The following is a 27,237-nucleotide window of genomic DNA, read 5'->3' on the forward strand; positions in this document are numbered from 1 at the left end:
TGGTAGGTGCAATCAGGGGGATTGAAGTTCAGACATCTGGACAGTTCCAGGTTCTTGCTGTTTGTGTTCAGCAGTCATATGTGAAGAAAACATGTCTGTGCACAGGGGAACTGGTCATTTAAGCTAGGGGTCCTCAACCTTGGCAACTTTAAGACTTGTGGACTTCAACTCCCAGAATTCCTCACCCAGCAAAGTCCACAAGTCTTAAAGTTGCCAAGGTTGAGGACCCCTGATTTAAGCTTGCCTTAGATCTCCTAAGATGTCTGCCTCTTTTTTTTTCTGGATTATTGCCTCTCACAGCATGTCTTGGATATTGTAACTGACATGTGGTTTTCTGTCTAGCAGGCTGACAGCAAAGTGTGACTTTCCATAAAGCATCATATATGCTGAAGCTCTTGGACATTAGAAGGTAAGTTTTAACACTGAAGATGTTAAACACACGGCTGCTGGAGCTTTCCAAAAAGAAAGACAGACGTACCAAATTTATGGATAAAAGCTTTTTCTTTTAATAAGAATAGCAGCTCTCTTTATTGTCCTCTGTTTTTTCCTGGTCCTGCAAGCCTCAATAGTCAAAACCAGTCATGTGTAAGACCTGTATAAAGTCATGAAACAAATTAATCACAACAATTTTATGCTTCATTGCTTTGCGTGGCAGTTAGGATAGACTCTACTGCGTTAGTCTTCTCTAGAAGCCTCAACCATTCCATTTGCATGACTTACTAAACAGGATTAGAGTTAACCATGGTTAAGGTGCTTGCTTGATGAACTTGCCCCAAATTACACACCAAGATGGGTAGGAATGTAATTGGACTATGCCCTTTTAAGCAGTAAATTTACTGCCAGGGCTTTTTTTCTCATAGAATGCTCAGAACGGGGTTCCAGCACCTTTTTTGGATGGAACCTTGTAGGGTAGGCAAGGCTGGTTGTATGACATGTGTGAGTTCCGGCACCTTTTTCTTTTACAAAAAAAGCACTGGTTACTGCGATGTTCATTTCTCAAAAATACTTCTGAAACCTACCATGGGTTTATATGATTATAGCCAGAGCCTTTGCATGTGGGAAGGAAATGCTGATTGTTCTCCTACCTCTTTGTTTTAACAACAAAGTCAACGTGTGACAGTACAGCAATTAGAACAGAATAATAAGAGGGAGCAGCAGAAAAGCAGCTTTGCCGCAAGTCTTGTTCCTTGTTTTGTGTTCCTGGAGGAATAATGGCTGCTTAATCATAAATTAACCACTAACACATGCCGGGTCTGTGTGGTTAACATAAGATGATCATAAAACAATCTGTTATTACAGATAAGAGTTAAGGTGGTCCTTAGCCATATTCTAGATTTGGGCAACATGCTGAGCTAATCTGCAGGCTACTTTACTTTGTTATCTGAACTGGGTCAATGTCTCTTGTCTAATTTTGCTTTTTATAACCCTCCAGATAATTTCAAAGGAATCATATTGTGCAGTCAGAATAGATTACCAAGGGAGAAATCAGCGCTCTCAAATGACTTTGATTGTGTGAGATCGTCAATGTTCAGAGCTTTAAACATTGCATGTGTTTGCATTTTGGCATAGTATCTAGGGACTTTTAAGGCTGAGCTAAAGGGTTCCTGGAACTTCTTTCTTTTTCTTTCTTTTTCTTTTGTTTAAAAAAAACTAAAAGCTGAGTGCGGTTTTGTAAACTGGAAGTGAGCTTAATATCTCCAGTCTGTCAAATGGAATGGGTTGGCTTGGTGCGATAGTTCAGAGAGATGTTGTTGTGTGAGAAATAGGAAGAAGTATGGTGAACGACGCCATGACCTGTACGAAAGGCACTGTTTCAATTCATCAATGTGACAAGCCTTGAATCACTTCTTTTCTGGAATTAAGATAAAACTAATAAATGATTTGTCATTATGCAGTTGTCACTTGTGGAGAAGTCTGACTCACATATTGTTTATTCTGTAGTGTTCATTCTTCCCTGCCTTTTGCAATTTCCTTAATTTGGAATTCCAAGCTGGATTGTAAACTCTCCAGGCTTCTCAACCTTGGCAACTTGAAGATGTGTGGACTTACAGAATTTCCCAGCGAGCATGCTGGCTTTAGTGCAAATTTAGGAACATTTTGAATTGGAGGAAGAATATGTGAAATCAGTTCTTTAGCTGTGTTGGCCTTCATATGCATCTTCCCAAGAACCCAGCACGTATCAGCATAATATATGTGCTGATGTGAGCTGTGTGGACTTTGCAATTGTCAGGTGGAAATTTTGTCAATGCCCAGATTTTCTAAATGCCATCTGAGATTTTTGGATATGGCACCCAGGGTGCTGATAACCCCTGCGACCACCACAGCCGATTTGTGCCATAGTCTTTCAATTTTGATTTTCAGATGCTGATACATTGTGAGTTTCTGCAATTCATTGTCTTCTGTTCTACTAGCTCCTGGTATTGCCACATCAAACCGTACTTTCTTCTTTTCAGCCTCAGTTATATTGGGGTTATATTCCTACACTATTTTATCCTTCTCATTTTCAACTATTATCTTCCCACCAATTTTTCATTAGTGGTACATGATAATTTTTATAGATGTTCCAGTGAATCTGCTTGTGCAATCTTTGTGCATAAATTAAGTATGTGATCTGTTTCTTCTGCTTTTTTGCACAATCTGTACTTTGAATTCTTTGATGATTTGTCAATTGTGGCCTTGATTGCGTTAGTTCGGATAGCTTGTGCTTACACAGCCGAAATCATCCGTCCGTTTCTGCTTTTAATGTTCCAGTTGTATGCCAGATTTTATCTTGATCTACTTTCCCTTCAATGTTTTGTAGAAATTGACCATGTGATGCTTTTCCTTGCCAGCATTCTTCATCCTGATGGCTTCTGATGCTTTGGTGTTTGGTGTTTCAGTTCTATTACTGTTTGTGATTTTACCCTAATTTATAGCAATAGCACTTAGACTTATATACTGCTTCATAGTACTTTACAGCCCTCTCTAAGCAGTCAGCATATTGCCCTCAACAATCTGGGTCCTCATTATACTAACCTCGGAATATGGAAGGCTGAGTCAACCTTGAGCCAGTCATGATCAAACTCCTGGCAGTGAGCAGTGATTTAGCCTGCAATACTATCTGCTGTAGTATATTTCTCTAAGCCAAATTCTATTGTTATATCTATGCTAACAATTCTTAGGTGCTTGTCAGTGTCTGTCTTTCAGTGTCTGATTTTCCATATAGCTTCAGATAAACCATGGAAAGCAAATGTGAGATTTTATTGGCATTTTTGCTATTTGATGGCCAAGATTAGTTTTCTTCCAAATTGCAGAAAGTGGGAACATAGCAATGACAAAATAATAAAAGTGATAATGAGGCACCCAAAAACACGGGTGTCATACTTGCTGCATCACGTGACGTGTTGCGACGTATCACGTGACGTGTTGCATTGCCGGAGCTGGGGTGGGCGCGGCCTCCGCATGATGCAACTGGCCTGCGGGCCGGCAGTTTGACACCCCTGCCCTAGAAGATGCATCTAAGGTTGACAAGCCCATATTTTTCACTTCCATCACTAATTCTGTCTTCCATTGCTTGTTTTTCCCCCCCCTATAAACACTCTAATGTTTTTATTGACAACAGTGATTTCCAAACATTGGATGATCCAACTATGTGGTAATAAATCAAATACCTTTTATAATCAATCCCGACCATATGTAAATTGTGTTTTTCCCCCTTGTTCCCCATTTGTTTTCTTTCTGTTCTACTGGAATGACATTATTTTCTTCTAAATAATCTTGGATGTTGTCTGCTATTATGCCTGTGAGTAATTTAAACATTGTAGGCAAGAATGTTATTGGCCCATAGTTTCCTGGTGTTGTCTGTTTTGCTAGATCTTTTTGAATTAAGTTATTAACCAGTCACTGGTATCTCCTTTATACAATATTTAATTAAGCTGTTTTAACTATAATTGGACTCAAGCTAGTCAGATATTTGAGCCAAAAGCCATGCAACCGCTCATTTCCAGATGTCCAATTTTTAATCTTTTTCACTCAATTTTTTAACCATTCCTGCTGTGATAATTAGTTTTTCCATTTGATTTTTACTAAATCCATCTTCAAATTCTTTTATCCATCCTATGTTTTATTATGGCCTTTTTAAATTTCCCATAAACCTTTCCAGGACTGGATTGTTTCCTTTATTTGGTTTTCTATTTTCATAATTTTTATTGCCACTTATAATTTGGTAGAATTACATCTGGTTTCATTGAAGTAGTTGATTTTGCTTCTCTTGGATGATTCGTGCCTCATAGCATTCAAATTTCTCTTATTTGTTGCTTTATGATTTTATCTGTTTATTTATCAAATTAAGACACTGCACATCTCACTAGCCAAATGATTCTGATCAGTTTACAGATTTCCAAAGCTTTTTCATTGTTTCTGGTGCCAATATATATTTTGTATATTTTTATATATTTATATCTGGTAATGACCTATATGCTGGTAATGACCTATAAAGCTCTAAATGGCTTGGGTCCGGATTATCTAAGGGAACACCTGCTGCCGGCATCAACTTCCCATCATCCTGTGCGCTCCCACAGGGAGGGCCTTCTCAGGGTGCCGGCGGGTGATCCCCAGGGGGAGGGCATTCTCTGTGGGCGCGCCTGCCCTTTGGAATGATTTACCGGTGGAACTTCGGACCGCCCCCGATCTGCGTTCATTTCGCCGGGATCTGAAAACCTGGTTTTTTGATCTATCAGGCCTGGACTGAAGGGGTTTTAGCTTTTAATATTGTTTTAATTGTTGGGCTTAAGTAATTTAATCTATTTTAATTTATACTATTTTTATATTGTATTTTATGCTGCCCTGTAAACCGCCCTGAGTCCTGCTGCCCTGTAAACCGCGGTATAAAAATTTAAATAAATAAATAAATAAATAAATAAATAAATAAATAAATAAATAAATAAATAAATAAATATCTTGATTCTTATATTCCTCGGTTTTTGCTCTTTCATGTTCTGTACATTACTTGCATATGATCTTAATGTCTATTTTGGCTTCCAGTCTAATCTTCCACTTTGGAACAGAATATGATTTTGCTTTTTGTCTATATAATTTCAATATACAATTCTTATGTAATCACTACTGCAGGGTAAGGAAGCTTATTGGTCTGCAATAGATTTTATTTTAATACTTGCAAGCACTTTATTCAATCCTTCATTATAGATGACAGGTCTTTTTGGGGCACTAATTTGAATGCTGGCAGTCTTTGTCATTCTGGTAATTCTGCATATGCTAAAATGTTCCCTTTTAATTATTCTTTGTGTGTGTGAATTCATAGGTTGTTTCAAATGATAGCCTGTTCTTGTTCTATTGTTAGTACTTCTAAATTATCATTTCTGTGGTTTAAAGCAGCTCTTTCTTTTACATTTGCAGTTGTTGCTATCTAAGATTTTTCTACTATTCTACTATTAATGTTGGTGTTCCATTTTTATAATTTTCTGAACCGGCTTTGCATCCCTGAATATCTTATTTCTGGTAATGAATCTCCTTTGATTTGCTAATGGTTGTTCAGTGATATTTGAATCTGGATAAATTCTTTTCCAGTGCACAGTTGCTTTAAATAGCCCTACTCTGTTGGTTCCAATTTATAACACAGGTAGTCCTCAAATTACGACCATACGTTTATTAGTGACTGAAATTACAACAGTACTGAACAGTGACTTGTGACCGTTTTTCACACTTAATGACCATTACAGCATCCCGATGGTCATGTGATCAAAATTGGGGAGATGGCCACTGGCATGTATTTATGACAGTTGCACAGTCCCTGGGTCATACGATTACCATCCGAAAACTTCCCAGCTGGCTTCTCAGAGGTGCAATAAATGGGGGAAGCCAAATTTGCTTAACGACCACATGATTCACTTAACAACTGCAGTGTTCACTTAACAATTGTGGCAAAAACGTAAAATGGGACACAACTCACTTAACAATTGCCTTGCTTAGCCACAGAAATTTTGGGCTCAATTGTGGTCATAAGTCGAGGACTACCTGTAGGTCATAATGGCATGGTTTTCCAACCGAGTATTGTTCTGTCTTGTGTGTGGTTGTTCTACAGAGCTAGGCCTTGGTTGCCCAGCCATTGTTCCTGAACCCTATTGCCCACTTGTCAAGAGATGGCCAGGAACGTAACATCTGATCTGGTTCTTGTTGAACCTGGATCAGATGACTGGTCCAATATAGGATACTTTTTCTGTTTTCATACCATATTAAATAGGTTGATAGATAGACCTGATCTGGCTCTTCCACTAAAATCTGGGTCACATGGGTGACACTTCTAGAAGAATAGACTACAGCCAGCATAGCTCTCAATCTCATCAGTGGATCACAAGTCCCTCCCTGACAAGGGGATATCCATGGAAGGGGTTATTATTATTATTATTATGGTTTGTCACATAGCCAGATATTTAGAATGGATTTGGTATTTTTATCCATCTATCGAGCCCTTCCCAAGGACCTAGGATGTTGTTATTTGATGGTGGTGTTAAAGGTCTCCTTGGAGGATAAAAGTTCCAAAGTAAAAGTTATTCATTCCAAGTAAAGCTGCCTTTTACAATTGACTGATGGTAATTTGGTCAATGCCGAAGATATTCAAGTGATAGTCCAGTTGTTTGAGGATTGCACCCAAGGCGCCTATTATAATTGGTACTATCTTTGCTTTCTTTTGCCACAGTTGATCCACTTTTGTTTGCAGGTCTTTGTATTTTGTTATCTTCTCCAATTCTTTCTCTTCTCTTCTGTTGTCTCCAGCTTATCCAGACCTTTTTTTTTGTCTTTCTTATTGACAATTGTTAAGTCTAGGCCTGGGTGTTACGTTGCACTCATTTTATTTTTAATGCCTTTGAGTTATTATTGACACCTGGTGATTGCCTGGACTAGTTCCTGCAGTTTTCTTGGCAATGTTTTTCAGAAGTGTGATTTGCCATTGCCTCCTTCCTAGGGCTGAGAGAGGGTGACTGGCCCCAGTGGCTAAAGTGGGACCAGAACTCATAGTCTTTCAGTTTCTAGTCTGGTGCCTTAACCACTATACCAAACAAGCTAAATTATAACCCTATTGTTATTAAACTAATAATAGCCTTAAAATGAATACAGTACAAAATTTTAAAATGATCTTGGGTTTTGTTAAGAGGAAAACTAGGTTCGCTTCTTTGTTTTTCCACCTACTATGAATTTTCTGTACCTCTGTTATGACTGGAAATAGATTTGATTTTAACACATGGATTTTATTATTTTTTAAGACAGATCAATGTGTTGCTTGTTTTTTTCCTTCCTTAAAGTGAATTTTTAGACAATATGACACACATATTTATGTATGTCATAAATATTTAGTAATATGACACACTGTTAATGCTGTAGAGTATCTCATTTGCACATCCATAACATTTTTTCATGTTTGGTTTCAAAAAATGTCATTGTTTGGACATTTGCATTCTTCCTTTGTTTTCTTTATCATCTTGCTGGATGAGATGTTCTTAGGAAATTAAAAGCTTTGGCATTATTGATGAATTGGAGTCTACCTTCATGGGGATTTTTGTTTTACAATAATGGAGCAAAATTTCAGAAAGGAAAGGCTAAAGAGGAAAAGACTAAATCTTATTCTCGTTGGAACCTATGCAAATTGTCAAATTAAAAAGAAAGAAAATCCCTTCATACTTAAAATGCAGATGGCATGCATTGTATGTTGTCATGGTTATATGCCCCTTTCTTCAACAGTTTTATTAATTACTTGGAGGAAGAGGTGGAAGGTATGCTTATCGAATTTGCAGTTGACACAAATCCAATAGGATAGCTAATATTTTAAAAAGGCAGAAATAAAATCCTAACACAATCTTGATAAATGAGCTGAAAACAGCACAATGAAATTAAGACTTCATTTCTTTCTTAAAACAAAATAAAGCAAATATATAGGCGTAAAATGGAGAAAAGAACGTTCTGAGTTGGTGGTACTTGTAAAAGTGTTAATCCTATAATAGTTAATTATAAAGTACATATGAGTCAGCAGTGTGAAGTAGCTACAAAAATAAAGATTTTCAGCTGCATGAATGGAAATACAGTGTACTTCAGAAATTATAGGGATTAATTGTTCCACTTTATTCTGGATTAGTGTGGTCTCAGCTGCTGAATCTTGTCCAGTTCTGGATATCACATTTTAAGAAAGATTCAGAGATTTTGGAACAGGTTTAGAAAAGACAAAAGGCATCATTAGGGAACTAGAAGCTAAATCTGTAAAGAGAGTTTGTAGAACCTGAGGATTAATTTTGAAAAGGATTGAATGTGGAGATGATAGTATTCTTTTAACTATCTGAAAAGATGTCACCTAGAAGAAGGCCAAGAGACTGTTCCAGAAAAACTAAATTTTGGAAGACAGATTCAGCTAAAGGGGAATAGGACAAGAAAATCCTGCTGATGATATCACCTAGTCTGGTAACGAAATGTTCAAAAACTAACTTAAAATAAGCTTGGAGAGCAAACCACTGCCAAAATATACAACCCGAGCTACAAGTATTTTCTATTATTTCAACGTTTATAAAGTCTCCATGAGCTGAGCTTTATTCAAAGGAGACTTAATTTTTTTTTGGGGGGAAGGAATGAGGGTGAAATAAAAACCCCACTGAAATTCAGAACGGAAAGCACGGGATTAATTGGGCAGCACTTTTTTTTAAAAAAAGAAATGGATTATTGCAGTTCTATGCTCTATTTTCTCCAGGCACATGCAGCTCTCCTCTGATTTTATCCTCTTAACAACTGCTTAAACAAGGTGGGTTGGACTGAGGGAGTGGCTGGCTCTCTTTCAGCAAGCTGTTGGGACTTGAACCAAATCAAACAACTTTTCTAGTCTGGCCTTTTCTGATATGTTCTGTAAATATTGTTTTTCCAGGCATCGTCTCCTTTTTAAAGGGACAAATCTGCATGACCTAATGACATTTGGTGTAGTGATTAAAGTGCTGGCCTAACAACCAGGAGACGGTAAGTTCTAGCCACATTTTAGGCCTGAAAGCTGGCTGGGTGATTTTGGGCCAATCACCAGGTGACAGTGAGTTCTAGTCTGCTTTAGGCATGAAATCCAGCTTGGGCCAGTCCCTCTGTCTTTCAGCTCAGCTCACCTCACAGAGTTGTTGTGAAGGGAAATCGGAGGAGGGACTATTAAGTCGATTTGCTGCTTTGAGTTTCTTATAAAGCAATGAAGGCGGAATAAAAACCTCACAAATATTTCTGCATTAGACAGATTTGACAGAGCAGATTTAAGCTGAAACCTGGACCTCTGTCTTGGTGTTGCAAAGTGAGCTCTGCCATCCAACCTAATTCCTATAATTGTGGTATAATAGCCGGTTGCTACGTTCCCATGATTTTCTGGCACGAGCCATTTGCTAATGCAAGTTAAGGAAGTCCTGAGGCTAAGAATGAAGTTGAAAATGCATGCCTTAAAACTATATATTATTGATCCGTGGCCCTGGATGAGTCTCGAAACATAGATTTTTTAAAAATTCTTTTGTAGCTGATACTAATTAATATCAAGGCTGCAGCAATGCAGTGGTGAATGTTAAAATAGGCCCCTATTTCTAAGGCAGGTGCTACTGGAAAGAGGTTTGCAATTCTTCCTGACATAGTTAAAGCAACCTCTATATGTGCAAATGAATTATGAAGGTGACTCTCTTACAGTAGGATAAATTAATCCCTAGAGATGACAGAGTGCTGGGATGTGCGCCCTATTAAAAATTTCCCTCATATAGAGAGGACTGTAAGGGGCATTACCATTGCTAGTTTTCCTTGCATAATTGCTTTTAATATTTACCTGCATATTTTAAATTTATATATAATTCAGTTTCATGTATAAATTGAATGGAAAAATAGATGAAAGGATTAGGGTTATAGAAGGAAGGTCTGGAAAAAGACTTCTGTACTGTAGCTAAGAAGACAATGTGGACATGTTCATAAAGTCACCAGGAGCTGAGCTTTATTCGAAGGAGACTTAATTTTTTTTAATAAGGAATGAGGGCCAAAGTACCGTAGTTTAGTCCACCATTTAATTTGATCTACTCAATTTAAAATCAAGCCCAGTGTGAAGACAAGTCCTATTCAGATCCATTCCTAACAAGCTATGGAGGTGATGTTGAATTAGGGGAGTATTTTTTCAGCAGTTGCCACATTGCCTCAGTTATTTATTTATTTATTTTATGTATTGGTCATCTTTAGAAGGTTGCCCCATTCCTCCAAAACCCCATGAAGAGTTACATCTCAATTCACACTAGTGTATAAAATGTTTTCCTAGTCTCCACAGAATTAATTTATGCTGCTCAATCAAAATCTCCCTTGCCTATCCTGGCTGTGAGGCCTAAGGATTAGGGAGCGTAAAATTACATTTCTTATTTTGCTTTGTTAATTAATCAAACTTTTATCCCTCAGCAAATAGATTTTTGGCAGCTTACCAAAGAAGACCATTATGTCATAATAGAAGATAAAAATGCAATACTTCTAATTCCTTAAACACTATCTCAAACATTTCCAGGTGTTTCTGGAAGGTGAACGTTGGGGCCAACCAGTCATTCCAGAAAGCCAGACCCATTATAGAAAAACACTTCCAGCCGTCAGCACCCCATCTCCTGAAAAAGAGGGACAGCTAGCTGTTTCTCTCAGCTTCAACAAAATGGTCAGGTCAACACCAGTAGAGAGATATGGCACATCGCCCAATGCTGAGCAAAAAAGCAAGAAAGCTCTTTATAGGTTAACCACAACCCTGTCAATTGCATTGTGTTGTATTTATCTACATTCCACATTGCAGCGTCCATCTCCTGTGGCTGCCTGCCCCATAGCCCCATTATTATTATTATTATTATTGGATGGAGGAAAGATACAGGTGCAACCCCCCCCCCCTTTCTCCTCAGGTTTAATTCCATTCTTGCACCCTGAGACAAGAAGCAGTGCAATTGGTGTGCCAGCTGTCCAGACTGCCTCGTGATGGCCCACCTTGAACACAAGCAGACGGCAGAGAGCCATAGAATTGCCACTGAAGTCACAAGGGATAAGTTGATGCCATCACGGCCTCAGCCAAACAGAAGTTGCAACCAATACTTTCCATGTGAGTGAGCCTACAATGAAAGTTGAGATCCAGATATGACCTCTCCATATTCCTAGACTGCTTTCCTTTCTCACTCTGCTGACTTTGTGACTCCAGGTGATATATAATAAAGCAACATTAAGATGTCCTTTAACAGGAGGGCATAGTACTATAAAACGTCCAAGTGTCGTACAGTTTAAAGAGCCTTGGTGGAGCAGTGGGCTAATGCCTCCTTAAGTAACACCAGCTGCCTGCAATTAGTGCAGGTTCGAGTCCCACCAGGCTCAAGGTTGACTCAGCCTTCCATCCTTCCGAGGTAGGTAAAATGAGGACCCAGATTGTTGGGGGCAATTAAGCTGACTTTGTAATAATGCCGCTTGGGGGTGTGTGAAAGCCCTAATAAGCAGGCATATACATAGAATGAAGGCTACTGCTAAGCTTGTAAGCTGCCCTGAGTCTTCGGAGAAGGGCGGGATATAAATGGAATTTAAAAAAAAAGAAAATAAAAATTTCACAGTGCCTCATAAATGGGAACTGTAGAATGGGTTTTCCCTAGCTCCATGCAGTAATTCTGCTTTAGAATTTCCAAGCCAAGAAGCACATTTGTTCACAAGAGAGAAATGGGAAAAATGATAAACCCATAATAGGAAGTTCATAGCTGCAAAATTGAGGCATTTTAGCATTACTCAGTATTACTGAGTTAAAAGTTAAGCCCAGGTGGCAATTTCTTAACAAGGATGTTAGGAGGAGACAGAAATGGCTGTCTGTCAGTGATGGCATCTTTCCTAGATGGAGTAACAGCTTCAATTAATTGTTAGTTAATATGCAAGGCACTGAGGACTGGTATGGAAGGAAGTAGAGAAAATCTGATTATAAGGATAACCTTGCACCTTGCTTGGAAATCAAGCATGCAAATTACATAGAGAAAACAAAAACAGCCTACATTTTTCCAGGTAACAAATGTACATTGGGATACAGGTGAAGCTAGGTTAGGCTTAGATTTCCTTTAGGTCTGAGATTCAGTTTAATGTTGACTGCTAGTTTAGTAAGAAACCAGTATACTGGTGAATGAATTTTTCAGCAAATCCTATTTTTTTTATTTTCATCAATCCCTATATTGGTTGGATATTTCAGAGAGTCGTCATTTAAATTACTGAGCTGCCTTCTGGCTGTATCTATGGAACACTCCATTATTTGAAAAAATTAATTACCATTCATGCTTTTGAATACTTGCATTGATAATGCAATCATGTTTTTTTTCTCATTTTAAAATTACCATTTCATGTTTTAGGGCTTTTTCCATTCAGTCTATCTCCAGAAATTTAAAATGAAAACCACTTCTTTTCATAGAACTATTTAAAACTGGAAAAATCTCCTCTCTTTCTCTTTCTTTTTCTGTTTCTCTCATATGCTAAAGATTCATACAAAATCTGTGCTAGTATTAACATTTTTTACATTGATTGTTGTACTGTATTGGGAATGTCTTACTTTAATTGCTATATTATTTTATTTTTATATTTATATATAATTTTAATTTCCTGTTTTGATTTACTTGTTTCCCATTTAGCTATAAGCATGTGCTAATTAAAAGTGTTGCTATTACTACTTGAAAGATGTTGCCAATTAAAAAAAACCCCAGCATGAATATAAGCTACAAAGAAAAGAATGTTAAGTCCTTGAAACAAAATGTAGGCCAGACTATTGGAAAAGCTGAGGAGGATCCTCAGCTTACATGACGTACGTGCACACTTCATACCCATGACTACACTAAGGCAGAAGCTTGTCACCCCAAGGATAAAACACCCAGACACAAACTGAGCAACGTACGTGGAATACAATGCAGTGAGCCATGTTCAGAAGTGACAACCACTTCATAAATGCATGGCGCAACATAGGAGAACAAACCCATCAGGACAAGATTCAATAGTCCATCTGCCATTAAAAGACAAAGGCCACTCTTTCGAAAACAGCAAAGTCCACATTTTGGACAGATAGGACCGTTAGTTTGAAAAAGGTGTCAAAGAGGCCATCTATGTCAAAATTGAACAGCCCTCTGGGATACCACATCATCTGTATCCAGTCTACAACACAGTCCTTTCAGCAGTTCCAAGAAGGCTCCATGCCCATTTGCACTACTCAGGTGGTCTTAACAACTCTAAAACAGGCATGTCAAACTCGCAACATCATGTGACGTTGCGTGACGTATCGCGACTTTTCCCTCATTGCCGGCAATGGGGAGGGTGCGGTTTCGTTGTGATGCATCCGGCCCATGGGCCTGCAGTTTGACATGCCTGCTCTAAAAGAATGCAAATGACCAGCTGTCTGCAAGCAGTATAAATCCTTCCATTCCCCCACCTTTCAGTCAGAGCTGAAGAAGCTTCTTGGATGAGAAGCGAAATGTCTTTCAAGAAAAAACAAGAAAGTCCAGTTGCCTTGTCAAAAAGCACCTTTGGGATAACTATGACCTGGATGACTGAGAATTTCCATAGACATTTGCTTTTACATATGTGTGTTCCATTACAATTTATGTAAAATGTGCTTTGAATGTCCCTTGTTTCAAGAATGGGTAACATGAAGAATCAATGTTAAACCATTCAGTTGCTTGCCTAGTAGCAAATAACTTGGGTGAATGTTGTTCACCCAGCACGCTTAACCTAGTTACCGAGTTTAATCATTTTCTAGCTTTGCATAATATATTAAACTGCAGACTAAACAAATTAATAAAATTGCACAACTGTGCTAAGCTACAAAAAACAAAGCAAGGTTAGGATATTAGGCAATGTTTTTAACCTGTAAACAAATTAAGGGTGTGGTTTGAGTGACTGCATGCTCACCTTCTGTATGCCACACAGAACTACCATTTTGCTAAGTCTGCACCAATGATTTGATAATCTTTTCCTAGTTGGAAAGTGTCCTCCTCATATTTTTCCGAATTTTTATATCATTTACATCTGAAATGGTTGTGGGCCAGTTATTCATTCCTACATGATTGTCCTAAAGGTGCCTTTTCAAGAGGCAACTGGACTTTCTCTCTCTCTCTCTCTCTCTCTCTCTCTCTTTGTGAAGACATTTCGCTTCTCATCCAAGAAGCTTCTTCAGCTTTCTTCAGACAACCATGACCTGGATGACTGAGAATCTCCATAGACATTCCTACATGATGTTTCTCCATCCCAGTCTTCGGGAATGGAAGATAAATGCTGATAATGGATAGAGCAGTGTATTTCATCCTTAGCAACTTAAAGATATGTAGATTTTAACCCCAAGAAATTGGGGAATTCTGGGGGTTGAAGACGACACATCTTTGATTGGCCAAAAATGAGAAACATGGGGATCGAATATAGTGTCCAGGTAGGTTTGAGCAACCAGACCATGATGCTCTGTGTTTTTAATTTAAGAACCCCTTTGGACTAGTGGTTAAGGTACCAAATTAAAAAATAGGAGACTGTGAGTTCAGCTTCTACCATGTTTCTGCCATAAAAGCCAGCTAAGTGACTTTTGGCCAGTCACTCTCTCTCAGCCTAACCTACCTCACAGAGTTGCTGTTGTAAGGAAAATAGGAGGAGGGTGTAGTGTTGGATATGTTTGCTGCCCTGAGTTATTTGTAAAAACAATAGAGGCGGGATACAATTAAATAAAAATAATAATCATAATAACACAACCCCATTTCCTCATCTGAACAGAATCATATAAGATCATGTTGCTCCAGAGAAGGAAAAGAGATCCAAATGGGATAAATGAGCAAGTTGGGCAAAAAACTGCACTATCCATATTCTATATGGACAACACTGTGCTTAGTAAAAAGATGTCTTCAGCCAATGAATCTGTTGACTTCCATTCTACATAACTTAGTTCATTTCCTGTTTCCTTGGTTTTTCCCCCAGACATGGATGGGAAGAAATGCAGTGTATGGATGTTCTTACCTCTTGTCTTGACATTGTTTACTTCAGCAGGACTGTGGATTGTGTAAGTACCCTTTGCTGTAATTTCTGGAAGAAAGATTATTTGACACAAAACAAGTCTGTCAAATAATAGAAGTCACAACATGTTTCCAGCAGATCTTGACTGAAAATGCTTCCAGCAGAAGCAGCATTCTATCCAAGGAACATTATTATAATCAAATATTTTCTTAGAATGCTTTATTTCTTTCATCACAATAACTTGAATGAGGTAAGATAGTTGCATAATAAATTTGCCTGGAAGTGTTTTCAGTCAAAATCCCATGATTATTATGCAGTTATTCTTGGTGGGCTGTGGAAGTTATTTTCCCCCAGTTTGTTTGTTTATATTTTTGCAGTACCGATGTAAAATTAGCATTTTCCAAGCCTGACAATGTTCCTCTGTTGCGTACTGAGGTTGAACAATATTGCCTTGCCAATATAAGCAATGCCATTGATAAAAACCATGCACATATGCAAGAAATTAAGCACCTGTGTCTGCAATCCAGATGTGATGGTAATCTGCATACTTATGCAACATAAGCAAATCTGCAAAACTTGTCCTGTTCTGCATTGTTTTAATTTGCCATTTTTACCTTATGCAATATTTTATCTGGGTATGGTTTGCCACCCTGGGAAGTATGCAAAAGATTAGTCAGAAGATGGAAACCTCATTTTCTATCATAAATTGTCAGCTGATGTTATTACTGACCTATTCTTCCAAGATGGCTAGATGTTTGATTTCCCAGTAGAGCCTATAGCAGGGGTCTTCAAACTTGGCCCTTTTATGACTTGTGGACTTCAACTCCCAGAATTCCTCAGCCAGCGTGCCTGGCTGAGGAATTCTGGGAGTTGAAGTCCACAAGTCATAAAAGGGCCACATTTGAAGACCCCTGGCCTATAGCCTCTTCCTTGAATATCTAACCAATCCCCATGCTGCTTAGCCTCAGTCAAAGGTAGCCAGGCGCCACTATCTGCTCAGAGTAAAGACTCCTTAAGGATAAATTAGAGCTTATTCTGTATTTGATTGCCACAGGAAGTCGCAGGAAGTCATGGCTTTCCCTGACAACTCATGGCTTTTCCCTGGGGAAAGCAACATTATGCAAGGGCAGGATGAAAGTAAAACATATCAAGTTAGTGAGCCAAAGAGTTGGAAACATGATATATATATCTCGGGATGTCACAACACAGCCAACCACCCAGTGTGTGTGTGTGTGTATAAAGGTTCCCCCGCACATGCGTGCTAGTCGTTTCCGACTCTAGGGGCCGGTGCTCATCTCCATTTCAAAGCCGAAGAGCCAGCGCTTGTCCGAGGACGTCTCCGTGGTCATGTGGCCGGCATGACTGGACGCCAAAGGCGCACGGAACGCTGTTACCTTCCCACCGTAGTGGTCCCTATTTTTCTACTTGCATTTTTACGTGCTTTCGAACTGCTAGGTTGGCAGAAGCTGGGACGAGTAACAGGCGCTCACTCTGTTACGCGGCACTCGGGATTCGACCCGCCAAACTGCCGACCTTCCGATCGACAAGCTCAGCGTCCTAACCCACTGAGCCACCGTGTATATATATATATAAGTTACCTATCTGTAACTTTATTACTGTACAGCAACAGCATTCCCTATATCTCTCCATATCTTTCTATTTCTTTCAGTTATTCTAGCTTTCGTGGTACCCATATGCCACTTCATTAATTGTCCTTAGTTCTTTAAACTTCTCATCTGTCTCTTTTTAGAGGAATTTATCAATGCCATCCAAACATAACTTTCTTGGTCTTTTCCTTCCCCTCATTCCATTCACTCTTCCCTCACATATGCTTCTTTCTGACTCTCCTAAATTTCTTGCCAGCTCCTAGTTCCAATAACCCTTTATATAACACTCTTTTTTTTGTTGTGAGAGATAATTGTATTAACATTTTTTATTCTTCTCCTTTCCTATGTTCGACAGATATTTTATAGCAGTAGAGGACGAGAAAATTCTTCCACTAAATGTACCATACAGGTAAAACACTAATTTTTTAAAATATTTATTTCCTTTCTTCTTATCTGGCATTTAAAGGCTTCGTTAGGCTCGTTTCCCAAACAATGGTAGGAGCTGAACTCTCTGGCCGTCGATAATAAAATAGAATTAGCTTCCCTTAAGCCTGAAGTGCCTTTTTATAAGCCTTTTTTATTAACTGGAGTTCCGACATACATGTTAATGCTTTTTTAAATAAGGCTATGCAGTGCTCGGCATTTAATTCCCAAGAGATGTTTGAAACCTACAAGTCTGTGAAGGTCACCACTATCTATAACTCTTTAAAGCAGCCGTGTCTTTTCTGGGGATGGCAGATGCATGATCTCAGAAAAAGATACGACTGCTTTAAAAAGTTACAGACGAATGCTATAATTTTGCTCCCATCCACTTTAAAGAACCGTAGAGAGCGTTCGTGGTCATTAGCCCATTTAATAATTATTAAATTAATTAATTTAATAATTAAATTAAGATTAATAACTCAATGTGCTGTAAATAACCCAAATGTGGATCAGTGAAAGTAGATTAAAAACAAAGACAAGATGTTCAGCTTGTTTAATTGGGCACTTGGTCATTAGTACCTCATAGTCTTGAGCCACATAGCACAAGAATCTACTTTTTTCTTCTTCACTTTGTTTTTTAGCAACATTTTGAGATTTGCCAGTTGAATCCAGTTACCAAGTGGTAGCCTAAGAACAGAGCTGGTCTTGGTTATCACCATGCCTTGTAAACCTTACACTCTCCAGCATATAAGCGCTATATTAATATAGAAATTAAAAAAGTAAACACTGTTCTGTACCAGCCTGCTACCGGCCCTGCAGAAAAGGCAGGGACAACCCCTTTTACAAGAAGGCAAGAGGCTGGAATTACGCCTGCCAAATTTATTGATACAAAAACAAACGGAACAAGACAAACCAAGAAACAGGAGCTTTAAGAAACAGGAACTATCCAAGCGGTTGCCTTCAGCAAACCAGCCCTCCCACACATTTCCCTTATATAGAGTTCAGGGCGTGGCTTCTCTCTGCCTCCTTCCGAGGAGCCCCATTGCCTTCCTCTGTTTACTCCTAATTGACTGCCTCCTGCGTCAGGCGTCCTTGAACAGGGCCAGCTGTGGGTCATCTTCATCCACGCTGTCAGGCTCACACAGCTGGGTCTCCGTGGTGACCAAGTGGGAGGGGCCTGGCTGAGGGCTCTCATCAGCAAGATCTTCAACCCCCTCAGCAAGGTCTTCAACACCCCCCTCCTTCTCCTCTGAGTCATCCGACCCAACTGCCGAACCCACAGGCTGACCCTGAATCACAACAAACACTAAGAGGAATGGGGAGGAGAGATGAAACCACAGTAGAGGGAGCAAGTTGGCTATTTCTGATCCAGTGGTACCTTGACACTCGTCATTCATTGGCTCCAGGAGGTGCGCCAAGTACTAAATGATGAGTGCCAAACTAACCACGTGACTTACCATGTGACCCTTTGTTTCGGACAGGAAGGACTTCCTGTCTGTCCCTTTTCCTATGTCAGTGATTCTCAGTTTGGCCGACTTCCTGTTCACCCTCTGGCGGCCGTCCCCCTTTTCTTTTTGTATCAACCTTCCTGACATAGCCAACTTCCTATCTGTTCTCCGCAGCTGTCCCCCTTTTCCTATTGCAGTGCATCGAGTTCCAAACAAACAAGGACTGGGACGATATTTTCGCATCAAAATGCGTCGACTAGCAAACTCGATGAGTTTTGAAGCACACTGTACCACTGTACAGGTGCCACTGTATAGCGAAGGAAGGTATAATTATATTGAGCCAGCAAAGATAATTACTGACAAAACTGTGCCAACAGAAGAATCAGTGTACGTGCAGAATAGCTCGAAAAAGCAAATACCATTTGCACAATTGATAATAAGAATTAGGATAGAGGAACTGATAGAGGAAGAGACACTCGAGATGAGAGTGGCAAGCAGTTTAGATCACAGACACACCTGCTGAGTTTCCTTCTTTTCCTTTTGATTCAGAACCAAAGACCTTCTGATCTAATTCAAATAAACACACACGTATATACCAGGAAGAGTAAGAAGAAGCACAGTCATCATTGCCCAATGCTTGGGAGGAGTTGGAATTCACCTATCCTTTCTGTACAGCTCAAGGAAAGAGAGAATATTTGTAGCTCCTGGTTGAATTGTGGGGTCCTTGGTGCTTTCTGAGTTTGGTAATTTTCTTACAAGAGAGCAAGGAGAGAGTGCCCCAAGGACTCCACAACTCGGGAAGAGAAATCGAATTACATGCCCCATTCTGAGCACTGAGGTGAAGGAAAGATTATGAGAAGGAACTATTTGATGTTTGCACTTTCCCACCATCATGGCTCTCCGTGATAGGCAGTTGACACAAACCCACACACCTTCATTCAGAAATGGAGACCAGTTCTCAAGAGGGCAGCAACAGTTGGGAGAACAGAATGCAGAAGGAGACTTGGGACATCTTAAAGTTGGGGAGTACCTCACAAAAAGAATTTCCTGAGGGTTCAGAACCAGGACTCTAGAAATTGTTATTTACGGTGAAAAGCCCTCCCCAATCTTGCATGTCCAAATATGTGGATCCTGAACTCTAGGGTTCCCCTACCCCAGGGGTAGGCAACCTTGGCTCTTTTATGACTTGTGGACTTCAACTCCCAGAATTCCTGAGCCAGCATGGCTCAGTATGGAAACCTCTCCATTTCTCCTCAGCATGGCTGGCTCAGGAATTCTGGGAGTTGAAGTCCACGAGTCATAAAAGAGCCAGGGTTGCCTATCCCTGCCATACCCTCAACATTGCTGACAATTTTGGAATAATAATAAATAATAATAATAATAATAATAATAATAATAATAATAATAATAATAATAATAATAATAATAATAAAAGTTGGAAGGGACCTTGGAGGTCATCTAGACCAACCCCCTGCTCAGGCAGGAAACCTTATACCATTTCAGGCAAATGGCTGTCCAGTCTCCTTAAAAACCTCCAGTGTTGGAGCATTAACCACCTCTGGAGGCAGGTTGAAGTCCACATGTCCAGGTGCCCGGACTGAAGAAGATTGCTGTAGATATTTTTGATAGATTTCAGCCAGAGAGCTCTGTTTCATCTTGTTTGGAAGTAGATCATTTGTTTAAATCTAGATATTTCTATGCAAAACAAGTTCAATAGTACCAAATGACTAATGCTGTCATTCTGACTTAGGTGTGATTAGTTTCCTTTTGTGTCCCGCAGCAAACCAACTTCTTTAAAGCCGCCATATATAAGGTAATCATGCCCTTGTCCGTTCTCTTCTCTTGTCTCTTCTCTTTTTTTTTCATCCTTTTCCCCAACAAGGTCTCTTCTACCCTGTGCATTTTTAATTGATTTATTTACCTTTGTTGCAGGCTTTTAGTAGATTTACAATGAAACACATTATATTTTTGAAGTATTGCAGGTGATGTCCCTCCTGCTAGCTGTGTATTTAGCCAAGTCATGAACATGGCAGCATTCCTAGGTAGGCGTTGCATGAAGAATGTGTGACTTCTTTTTTTTTATCTCTTCTAATTCACTCTAGAGCAGGGGTAGGCAACCTCGGCTCTTTTATGACTCATGGACTTCAATTCCCAGAATTCCTGAGTCAGCTATTCTGGGAGTTGAAGTCCATGAGTCATAAAAGAGCCGAGGTTGCCTACCCCTGCTCTAGAGAATCTCCTGTTTCAGCCAAATCCATGTCATTGAGACCTAGTGAGCAGCAAGCTACAAGGGCTAAATTCTCTCTGAGGTGGTAAAGTTGGGTTTGGGCTAGGAACAACTTCACATCCTCCAATTATTATAGTAAAAAGAAAGTTAGCATGTCTAGGAAAAAGCTAGGCTGTATCATTTTCCCTGACACATTAACACTTTAGTGTGGTTTTAGTCAATAACCAACAATGGACACTATATTCAGTTTCTATTTGTATACTCCTATGTAGGATAGACAAGAGATTCCAAGTAGGGCAAAAATACCTGGAATCTTTAAAGTCAAAAACCAGGTACTTTTCTTCAAATTGGGCCTGTCCTACTGTACAAGGTGGTCACTTGTTTAATATCTCTCTGCAGATTCTTGTGAGCTGGCTGCCATTTAAAATATTCCACAAAGCTCTGGAATCACATCATATCCAAGCATTATGGGTAATTAAAAGAGAAGGTGAAAATGCTGCTTTCTGTCATTAGTGATAGCTTGTTGGTGGGCAATAATGTTGAGAAGAAGCTACCAATTGATACTTTTGGGGGGGAGCCCCATCAGACCTAAAGCTTACTACCTCAGCAGGAACTAGGCCCATAAAAGATGTGTTAAATATTCTAATATTGACACTTGAGTGCCTTCTTATTGTTTTTTTCATATGTGAAATAAAAACAAACAAACAAACCACATCATCAGTTATTATTATTGGTTTGCATGAGGCTTTTACAGACTGTCGTTTGAGAACCTTGCATGTGTGTAAATACCGCACAGTTGTGAGTGTGCATATAATAACAGCACTAATGTACCATTTATATGTAAATCTTTCTTCTCTGAGCGGCTGGTCACTCTTCCCACGCTATAGATAGGCACAAAAGATTATAGATAGTTATTTTGTCGTGATTCCGATAGATGAGACCAGTAAAAACGGAACTCCAAGGCAAGAGATTTCCTTAAAGGAACATATTTATTGGCTACAAAATAACAGCACGTTCAAAAGTGAAATCAAGACTGAAGTCCCTCCCCCCCCAAAGGTTACAATGTCACAAAGTTGATTTCCTCACCCCAGTAATATGTCATAAATCACATTCCCCAATAAACTACTTTGGCGGGGTTCCTAACTAAAACTTCAGTCCGCCAAAACTCAGGCAACAATGACCTTGGTTCCCACAGAACACTTTATTGTTTTGACTAAACTAAAAAAATACTCATTCCCCCCTCCCAACTCTGTGGCAACCGAAAACGAAGTGGAATTGGCTTCAGCCAAATTCGTTTGCAGCGTTGACATATTTTTTTTATAATCTTGAGAATTGAATATACTAAGCAGTTGAGATGTGTTTGAATATTAATAGCTCTGGCTGGTCGTTGGGCTCTTGATCTCTGAGCTTGGCTTTTTTGGCTGTAAAATTGCCAAGCTCGGGAGATCAAACCAGCAGCCCATACCAAGCAGCGTTAGGAAATAAGTAGTAGCTACAATAAAGCTTTGTTGATGCTTTCTTTCTCAAGTATGCCTATCATGTGAGGAGAAAGAGAAGGAACAGTCTTAATGGCCTTAACTCCTGCCAGCCTAAGTTCTCTCGGTCAAGAGTGGAAGGAAGGTTCCGATGCAAGAAATTCATTTAGTGCTTCTTGTACGGTTGAACCTGCAAGGTATAAATCTGCTGAAGAACCTAAATCTTCCAGGGCTTCTCTGATCATTTTGTAGTAACAGGAGAAGGAACCCAGAAAGCAAAGCCAGAGAGCAAGGCTCCACATCGCCCCCATGTATAACAGAGAATGAATCTTAGGACATTGAGACCAACTCTTTGCTCAGTGTAGAACGCCCCCCACTAAGTGGCCATCTGCATGGCCATATCCAGGAGAAAGCTCAATCCCCTTCTCAGAAATTAGGTTTGTCATTGAACTGCTTTTACCATCAGGAGGTTTTCATGGATTGAGATCTGTTAAACCACAAGTTTGATAAATGTAAGCATTCATCAGTTGCATTGCAAGCGTGAAAGTGGCAATGTGCACTTAGTGTTTTGTTCCAAGGGTTGTTTAAAAATCCATGGTTTAAAAATCCACTTAGTCTGAAGGTGAAGCAGATTCACTATTAATTATGATTTGTGTAAGCCTGTGGCTAATTTCTCAGAAAACGGAATGACTCTTGATACTATATTCCAGAAAACATAGCACTATACTGTGCAGGTAGTCCTTGACTTATGACTACAACTGAACCCAAAATTTCTGTTGCTAAGCGAGATGGTGTTAAATGGGTTTTACCCCATTTTACAACCTTTCTTGCCACCTTTCTTGCCACCTTTCTTGTTAAGGGAACCACTGCATTGGTTTAAGTTAGTAACAGCAGTGTTACTAACAATTGGCTTCCTCATTGACTGCCAAGCATCTGAATTTTGATCACATGACCATGGGGATTCTGCAGCGGTCGTTAAGTGTGAAAAACGGTCATGTCACTTTTTCAGTGCCGTTGTAACTTTGAAGGGCCACTAAATGAACTGCTGTAAGTCAAGGACTAGTTAGTTGTACATGCATTCAAAAACGAATTTCAGCATACAAACAATACTGGCGGAGGAACTCTGGGAGTTGAAGTCCACATATCTTAAAGTTGCTGAGGTGGAGAAACAGGGCCATATAGCAGTGGTTCTCAACCTTTTCTTCTCCATGGAACCCCTTTAAATATCTTTTGTGGCCACAGATCATGGCCATGGACCCCAAAGACTTAAATTATAAGATTTCTTCAAGGCCTGTCACGGCATCACACACCCCCTCCAGGGGACCGCGGACCATGGGGTTGAGAACCACTGCTACGTAATATAATTGTTAAGATAAACAGAGATTATCCGTGCAGCTGGTTTGTAGCAATTGAACTGGAATGAAATCTTAGTTCACAGAAAAGACTTTGTGAAAGAGCAGACACAAAGTCCTTATTTTTCCTAATGTTTACTGATTTGTGGTTGTCCAGTCCTACCATTTCTGAGTTGGGAGCTGGATCTATGTGATAGGGAGTCATTTTTTATATGTGTGAGCTTCCTGAAAAATTTAGAATCTTGCTCTAAGCCAGGGGTCTTCCAACTTGGCCCTTTTATGACTTGTGGACTTCAACTCCCAGAATCCAGCAGCCAGCATGCCTGGCTGAGGAATTCTGGGAGTGGAAGTCCACAAGTCATAAAAGGGCCACGTTGGAAGACCCCTGCTCTAAGCCCATCAGGTTTTTACACTGTATACAGCAGGGGTGTTCCAACGTGGCCCTTTTATGACTTGTGGACTTCAATTCCCAGAATTCCTCAGCCAGGAACACTGGCTGAGGAATTCTGGAAGTCCACAAGTCATAAAAGGACCACGTTTGAAGATCCCCGCTGTGTACAGCATTCCTTTCTGCAAGTATTCAGCTCCATGTATGAGGCCCATGAGTAGTAATCGGGCTGCAAAATCATAACAAGTGATTTGCTTCGGTATTGACTGCACTGCTCATATAGCAGGTTAGTTAAAAACTTGGCTAACATATGTTGAGCCAAGCCCATTTGCTTAATCAAAGTGTGGTTTAATTATACACTGTAAACACAGGAAAAGGCTGATGCAGTAACCAAGTTAAGCTTTGTGTGCAAACTCAGTTATACATCTCTAATCTCATGGGGATAGGAGTTGGGGACCTGGCGCTAGTGGCTTTACTGGTTTAGTCATCCACAAAGTTAAAGGGGGAATTCATTTTGGGGCTGCTTAACCTGTGCTAACAGTTGTTTTGTAGTAAATGACAGCATCTGTTCATGTGAATGGGTCTGCTCTTGTACGTTTAATGGCTTTTACTGTGGAAGTTAAAATTGCAGAGCTGCATCACCAGTTTTTTTTCTCTTTTTTTCAGCACTGGTCATAGCTGTCCTACGCTTCATTCAGCTAAAGCCAAAGGTTTTGAATCCATGGCTCAATGTCAGTGGCTTGGTGGCCTTATGCTTGGCTTCTTTTGGTATGACCCTTCTGGGCAACTTCCAGGTATTTTGTTTTCTCGTCCTTACTGGTTGGACTCAAACCTTTCACACTCATTTTGTTGCTTTTGGTGCAGTGTGTTGATCTCCTGGGGTAAACCAGATAGGAATTGCAACAAGATGAGCTAATTCTACTGTAGACAGAATCTCGCAAGTCTGGATAGTCAGATAGCCCTCGACTTACGTCAGTTCACTTACTGACCGTTCGAAGTTACAACGGCCCCGAAAAAAGGGACACGACTATTTTTCACACTTACGACCATTGCGGCATCCCCGCGGTCAACGTGACTTTCAGATGCTTGACAACTGACTCATATTTATGATGTTTGCAGTATCCTGGGGTCATGGGATCACCTTTACGGACCTTCTGACAAGCAAGGTCATCGGGGAAGCCAGATTCACTTAACAACCATGTTACTAATTTGACAACTGCGGCGTTTCACTTAACAAACGTGGCAAGAAAAGTCGTAAAAGGCGGAAAAACACATGTCTCACTTAGCAACATGCATTTTGGGCTCAATTGTGGTCGTACGTTGAGGACTACCTGAATAGTCCTTCAGCCTGAGAAACTAGGAAAGGTGTCTTCTGAGCCTCTTGTCCCCACTTACTATGCTGCGGTGGGTTATGTTAGTTTTAAATCTGACCGTTCTCTTGTCGATGGTTCAGAGGGTTAAATTTGTTGAGCTTGTAAGCTGGAAAGCTGACAGCCTGGGTTCAAGACCCAAGTGCCATGTAATGGGGAGAGCTCCCGTTACTTGCCCCAGCTCCTGCCAACGTAGCAGCTGGAAAACATGCAAATGCAAGTAGATAAATGGGTACCACTTCAGTGGGAAGGTAACAGTACTCCATGCACCTCGGCATATAGTCATGCTGGCTAGATGACCACAGAAATGTCTTCAGAGAACACGGAGTCTCTCGGCTGAGAAACAGAGATGAACACTGCCCCCTAGAGTTGGAAACAGCCATCCTGAGGAAACTTTTTACCTTTCCCTTTCCCCTTGGCTTTGTCTTTTTGCCCAGTCTCCCAGGATCTTTCCCACATACTGTTATATCTAGCCACTATTTATGAATCATGGCTTAAGGCTTTTGTTTCTGCATAAACGATTATGGTTTCTTTATTCAATAAAATGTACTGGAGCAAATGATGACTTTTATAGCTTAATAGAATCCAGAACTTGGTTTCCTGTCTCATTTAATGAAATGTCCCAGTTCCCTATCAATGGCTTTCTTCTTCTGAATTGACTTAAGCCAGAATCAGTCCAGTATGCTAGACCTTGGAGGTAATTAGCAAGATCGTTTGGTGCCATTTGTCTTGCTTCAGCCACATACGTTTCTTTTGAACTTCCTTCAGTTTTTCTGTAGGAAAACTTGATGGCAGAAAGGCAAGATCCATTGAGCATGCATGGCTGCCTGGATATACCTAAGATGTATTTGCATGAGCCAAAACCTTGATTGGGAGTCAAGCCATAAGGTTTCTAGGCTATCTTTTTGGCTGAGGGCAGCTGAGAAATTTGGCAAATTTACGATAGTGATATCTTCAAGAAATAAGCACAAGAAACGAGGCTGATAGATTTGCACAAGAATAGGACTGTGGCATATTAAGAGATGAAGGGATTAAAAAAAAACTTGCCAGCTTGCAAATCTGAAATCCAGATTTTGTGGCAAGATTGTAAAATATGCCTGGTTTTAATAGATTAGTAAGAGCAGTTAGAATCCATAGGCAGCCTCAGTTTTATTAGAACTTACATTGGTGGAGCAGTGGGCTAATGCCTCCTTAAGTAACACCAGCTGCCTGCAATTAGTGCAGGTTCGCATCCCACCAGACTCAAGGTTGACTCAGCCTTCCATCCTTCCGAGGTAGGTAAAATGAGGACCCAGATTGTTGGGGGCAATTAAGCTGACTTTGTAATAATGCCGCTTGGGGTGTATGAGAAAGCCCTAATAAGCAGGCATATACATAGAATGAAGGCTACTGCTAAGCTTGTAAGCCGCCCTGAGTCTTCGGAGAAGGGCGGGATATAAATGGAATTAAAATAAAAAATAAAAATTAGTACCTAAAGCCCTTCAAAACATCCTAACCAAAAGACCCAGCAACCTCAGAAGAAAATAACGGGAGTCATCTAGAACAGGGGTCCCCAACCCCAGGTCTGTGGACCGGTACTGGGCCATGGCATGCCAGCAACCGGTCCGCACAAACAAGCAAAGCCCCATCTGCGGGATGCAGGCAGCACACAAAATCACACCCCCTCCAGTCCACGGAAAAACCTCTCTCCACAGAACTGGTCCCTGGTGCCCAAAAGGTTGGGGACCTCTGATCTACAACATACAATTTTAAGAACTGCAACCGCCACTATGGAGGACAAACAGGCAGAAGACTGGCAGAACGCTCCCACAAACACCAACTGGCAATCAAAAGGCATGATGAAAATTCTTTAATTTCATAACACCTAGACAGATTTAACCATAGTTTCAATTGGGAAAATGTGACCATCCTTTGACCAGGCCAAATCCAAAAACGCCAGGGAATTTCTAGAAG

General features: G+C 40.1%; 1 protein-coding gene across 3 annotated transcripts in view; it reads left to right on the forward strand.

Annotated features, from left to right (window-relative positions):
* TMEM150C (transmembrane protein 150C) overlaps positions 1-27,237 on the forward strand; it is a 40,580-nt gene that overhangs the window by 4,648 nt on the left and 8,695 nt on the right. Inside the window, exons 2-10 of one of the 3 annotated variants that reach the window (XM_083367574.1) lie at positions 346-409; positions 1,433-1,510; positions 8,900-8,988; positions 10,905-11,098; positions 14,959-15,040; positions 16,957-17,010; positions 20,253-20,285; positions 20,447-20,514; positions 24,581-24,708. In XM_083367574.1, the coding sequence (XP_083223700.1) occupies positions 10,978-11,098; positions 14,959-15,040; positions 16,957-17,010; positions 20,253-20,285; positions 20,447-20,514; positions 24,581-24,708 (486 nt within the window). In that variant the 5' untranslated portion in view covers positions 346-409; positions 1,433-1,510; positions 8,900-8,988; positions 10,905-10,977. Of the gene's footprint in view, positions 1-342; positions 410-1,432; positions 1,511-8,899; positions 8,989-10,904; positions 11,099-14,958; positions 15,041-16,956; positions 17,011-20,252; positions 20,286-20,446; positions 20,515-24,580; positions 24,709-27,237 lie in introns of all 3 variants that reach the window. The other 2 variants (XM_083367575.1, XM_083367576.1) reach the window with 2 other exon arrangements.

The sequence above is a fragment of the Vipera ursinii genome, assembly GCF_947247035.1.
Source record: "Vipera ursinii genome assembly, chromosome: 7".
Lineage (NCBI taxonomy): Eukaryota > Metazoa > Chordata > Lepidosauria > Squamata > Viperidae > Vipera > Vipera ursinii.